This window comes from Priapulus caudatus, unplaced genomic scaffold (assembly GCF_000485595.1).
Source record: "Priapulus caudatus unplaced genomic scaffold, Priapulus_caudatus-5.0.1 Scaffold1956, whole genome shotgun sequence".
In the NCBI taxonomy this organism is placed as follows: domain Eukaryota; kingdom Metazoa; phylum Priapulida; class Priapulimorpha; order Priapulimorphida; family Priapulidae; genus Priapulus; species Priapulus caudatus.
Window position 1 is genome coordinate 1 of NW_014579017.1, and position 4,960 is coordinate 4,960.

At 46.7% G+C, this 4,960-nt stretch overlaps 1 protein-coding gene across 1 annotated transcript in view; it reads right to left on the bottom strand.

Annotated features, from left to right (window-relative positions):
- Positions 1-1,242: 1,242 nt before the first annotated feature.
- LOC106817972 (G protein-coupled receptor kinase 1-like) overlaps positions 1,243-4,960 on the bottom strand; it is a gene marked incomplete in the record, with an annotated part of 26,949 nt that continues 23,231 nt past the window's right edge. The window contains 1 exon segment of the mRNA XM_014822675.1: positions 1,243-4,623. Within this exon segment, the coding sequence (XP_014678161.1) occupies positions 4,447-4,623 (177 nt within the window).

Consider the following 4,960-nt stretch of genomic DNA (forward strand, 5'->3'; position numbering starts at 1 on the left):
ATGAGGGCTGAATGATAATAGGAGAGAGAGGGGAGATGGGAAGAGGGGGGTAGGGGGAGAGCGCGAGAGTACGCGTCTATGAGGGTTGAATGATAAATGGATAAAGAAAGATACATAGATAGGTAGAGAGAGAAATGGAGAGAAAGAGAAAGATATATATAGAGAGAGGGAGAGAGAGAGGGAGAGAAAGAGAGAGAGAGAGCGAGAGAGGGAGAAAGAAAGAGAGAGAGAGATAGAGAGAGCGCGAGAGAGAGAGAGCGAGGGGGGGCGCGCGTCGACGTCTTGTATGGAATTTCGACACTTAATTTTTCGATTTTTCGATGAAAGTGGTCCAGCTTGTATATAGGCTATACATCACTCATTTTTGGGCGATCCCCCTATTATTTGCAAGAATCTTCTTCTTCTTTACCTTTTCTTGCAAATGATGGGGAGGGGGTGACCCCCCCACCCCACTCATCATTTGCAAGACATTTGCAAGATGTTTCTTTTTCTTTTTCTTTTCTTTTTCTTTTTCTTCTTCTTCTTTCCTTTCTCTTGCAAATGATAGGGAAAGGGGGGCGACCGCCCCCCTGCCCCCCCTGTGGCGCCGCCCCCTGAATGTACACCCTATCTCAGGTGAGCTCTCATTCCAACCATAGTGACGTTAGTGTACAGGGGCGGATTCAGACCGTATTTGCCGTATTGGGAAATACGGTCTAGATTTCAAGGTGCCCTTCGAAATTTTGCGCTAAAAAATACAGAAAACAATTTGATGGAATTTGGCTATATTCTTTATTTGTTTTCTTTTTCTTCTGATTCATTGACAGGACTTGAAGGAAATCAAAATTTTACATAGACTATTAAAAGACTAGCTTTGATATCTGAAAAAGAAGGGAAGTGCTTGAATCATTCTGCATTAATTGCTGGTATGCAAAGCGCAGGCAAAATGAAGCACAAATAAAATTCCATATCGTTTTTAGCTATTGCTGCTTGACTAAATGTTGGCTCAAATGGTGCTCATTTTTGTGCCCAGGAACCCTTGAAATTTTGAGATTTCCTGGGGGAGGCCCCCCAGACCCACCGCCATGTGCTTCCACGCCGAACGGCGCCAATGTGGGGTGGTGTGCCCTTTTTGGGGGATGTGCCCTTAAAATCTGGAATGAATCCATTTATTATTCTTGGAATTTTTTATTCTAAATTGATTTTTATTCGCTGATCGCAACACATAAAGCAGTGAAATGCAACTAAAAGCAAACGATCAAATAATTTCACACAAAAACACACTTTATTACCGACATATTACAGTATAAACCGGCTAACAATACATATTGCACTTTATAACATAGCTTCACAATCGTTCTATGTTCAATTTAAATAATTCATTATACATATTCAAGCCATTAATAATAATTTCTTAGATAAACTGAAATATAAAATGCATAACACAATATGTATATGCGTATTTCTGGGTAAGGAGGGCAATATGCAGGAAAAGTCAGAGTAAGACAATGCAATTAGAAATTCGTGTGTCGCCAGTAATGAGTAAAACCGCATCAGGTGCTTCTATCCTTTATCTTGCACAGACAGGTGTTTTCAGTCTCATCACACTCACAGTATTGCGAGCACGATTCCCCACCTGCAGAACGAGCTCTGTGGCGACACCTGGTGGTGATGACTGGACTTCGTACACAGGCGTCGAGTGTAAAAACTATTACACACAGCGCGCAGGGACGTGGTGCACGTGAGTGCGATACACGGTAGCGCGAAGAGACGCATGCAGAATTTTCCATGGAGTTTTGTAGTTTTAGATTCACGCTCATCACAGAATAGGGTCATATGCCATCGACTCCACCCACCTATACAAAATGACTTGGCAACATCGGTACATGCTGCCACACAGTCCTAGAGGGAGCAGTGACTCCTATTGGAAAAATGGCTTCACATAAAATGCCTTCCCTAGCTGTAAGGCTTTTTATATATTACGAGTCGGCTCGTACGTACGTGGATTCACGAGTAAAGACAAGTGTTTATACAAACAAGGCATTCCAACTGCAGGCGAATGTATTTATACATATTATAAATTACGTAAATATATAACACGGTTAGATTGTCACATCACGCTAGTTTACATACAAACTGCAAGACCATAAATAGTAATACATTTACAAAAGCAACCGGTCTAGAAACCCTGTGTGTACACTAACATGCTGGAACAGGGGTCTGAAAATCCCCCTTGCTGCCAAAATGAACGCGGATACCTTTCGAATAAACGTTTAATGTTTATTCTACCTTTCGCGTTCCACGTATACGTAGTAACAACAAGAACGTATTAGATCGTGTTCCCCAGGCACATTAAAGGCGTACGCTCCAAGAACACCAACGAGAGAACATCACCAGATTGGACACACCTAGACGCAGCGGTGAAGTCTGCACACGCCTATATTCGTCGATCTATCGACGAGTACCCCCGCTGTATCACCTTACCATTCGTCTGCACACCTAGCGTAGGAGTAGCGTCACACCCATCCCCTGGCTCACAATGTGGCCGATAGTTTATTTTGAGTAAAGATTTCAAAAAATAATTAAAAGTCAGGCAACCCCTCCCTCCTTAACTGCCACAGACGTGGCGTCTTCACAACGGATTCAAGATAATTTCCAACTGCCGCCACCTCTGCAGATGGCCAGCTGTCATGTAAAGGCAACAACTCAACAGTCGACAATTTGTAGCAGAATAGAATAGCATATCACAAAACAGAGTAAACGTACTAAAATTCCTCCAACGGTTTACATATTTAATTATATCATGATTCAACAGATGGGTACGCAGCTACAATATAACAAACAAAAATGGATTCAACAAAATCGATTTCTCTCTGTGCTGAAATACTTTACCTTTCACCCTTCCGCACACTCTCACATGCACAATCATTCTACACCTTTTTTTCTGACATCTCTCATCCTCTCTCCACACGCGTGCATTAACTTTCCGGTGACTTGTTCATAATAAAACGTTAAATGGCTAAAAGTTTAAAATATTGTCCAAACCAATGACTAGGTTCTGATGCCACCATCAGATTAAAAAAAACTTCCAGGTTGTCAAATTCGCTATTGCACGAAGATTAGAAAGTCTGACGGGGTGGGAGATACCTGCTCTAAAGAACGGGGTGGGCCGGTGAAGTATACAGACTGTATATTTGACACGGGAGAAAGCAAGTATGTGTGCACGCAGTAGTAAATACTAATCGTTAAGTAACTGCCGTCACAATTGGCCGTCACGCTACACTGATTGTAATAAACCTATAGTTTCATTTAACTTGTGTGAAATAAAACAGATAGACGTTGTGGGCGGGGAGGGTGGGAAAACCAGCTTCCCAGTAACTAATATGCCTTTTGGTCATTGCTGCTACAGTGACGTATTGCTTGTTCATAACAGTTCACTGTAAGTCGCCCTGTTAGACAGCAGGTGATAGATAACGTGCAGATGTTGAGGCATCAGACTGTACTGCCTGGCTGACCATGCAGCGCTCTGACTACGCACGCGCATAGGTATGCAGCCTGCACACACGCATGCACGCACACACGCACGCTTGCACGCAGCTACACACATAAGTATACCCACACGTATACACACGCACGCACGCACACACACCCACACTGGAACGTACTTAGAAAGGCACGCATGCAAGCTACCCAGAGGCACAAGCCCACAAACGCATGCCCCACACGGACACATGCACGTACACACCCACGCATGCACGCACGTACACACGCACGCACACGTGCAAATGCATAGGCGTCCCACTCCTACATGGCTTTGTCCTGTCCATGCATGCTCGCACACGTCAACACCCACTACATACGCACACACCTCAGTTATGCCCCTGCATTCATCCATTACACACCTCAGTTCTTCCCTCGCGTTGATTTCTCACAATTTCCTCGGTTACTAGCTGACAGAAGCAGCGTACCTATTGCTGATAGCGTGTGCCAGCTTGCGACATGCGCGACACTGACAAAGCCGATGGGCCACAGTCAGCGCGACTCCCTGCTATGCGCCGCAGTAAAGGCTTCCACACCTCATGACGTCGTCCCACTCCAGACTTCATGCTTACTGGCCTCTAACGGATAAGTCTAAGTCTTCGACGGCAGAGATGCGAAGTTCTGCGGCAGTTCTGGGCGCGGCACCGGGCTGACGCGACGTTTCCCGCCGCAGTCACGACAAACGATTATTCCCCCGGCCAAGTGGGACTCTGCGCCATCTTCTCTTCATCCCGTTGCCGTGACGACGGCGATCGGTGACGGCGCACAGCACCTGGTGGTGGATTGCCGATCGCGGCGGAGCCAGCTCCGCTCTCTGATCCCAGCAAAGAGTGCTGCCCCGTGTGTCGAGCACAGACGCACCAGGCACCCTCTGGTGGGGGGCGCGGAGAACCCTCAGGTCGACGACGCCGGCCGGTGTGCATGACGTCAGTTTCCGTTGCTGCTGTTACGCAGCAGCGGAGGCTTTGAGTGGCCGTCCGGCACGCTGGGATCGGCTGACCCGTAGACTCGACTCGCTTTCTTTGCCATGCTGGTAAGCATCTCCTCGGAAAGCTTATTCGTTGAGATCAGTGTGTTCTTCCACTCCTTCATTCCGACTTCGTCCTGAAAGAAAACCGAGCAAAGAGCATGTTTTGAGTTTAGAGTCCGAGTTGTCAACTTTGATGTCAAGAGTTTGAGTTGTCCGCAAAGAGTTCTCTCTCTCTCTCCCTCTCCCTCTCCCTCTCACTCTCACTCTCACTCTCACTCTCACTCTCTCCCTCTCTCCCTCTCTCCCCCTCCCCCTCCCACTCCCACTCCCACTCCCACTCCCACTCCCACTCCCACTCCCACTCCCACTACCACTACCACTACCACTACCACTACCACTACCACTACCACTACCACTACCACTACCACTACCACTACCACTATAGATCACGCTCAAGGGCACCGTGACGTA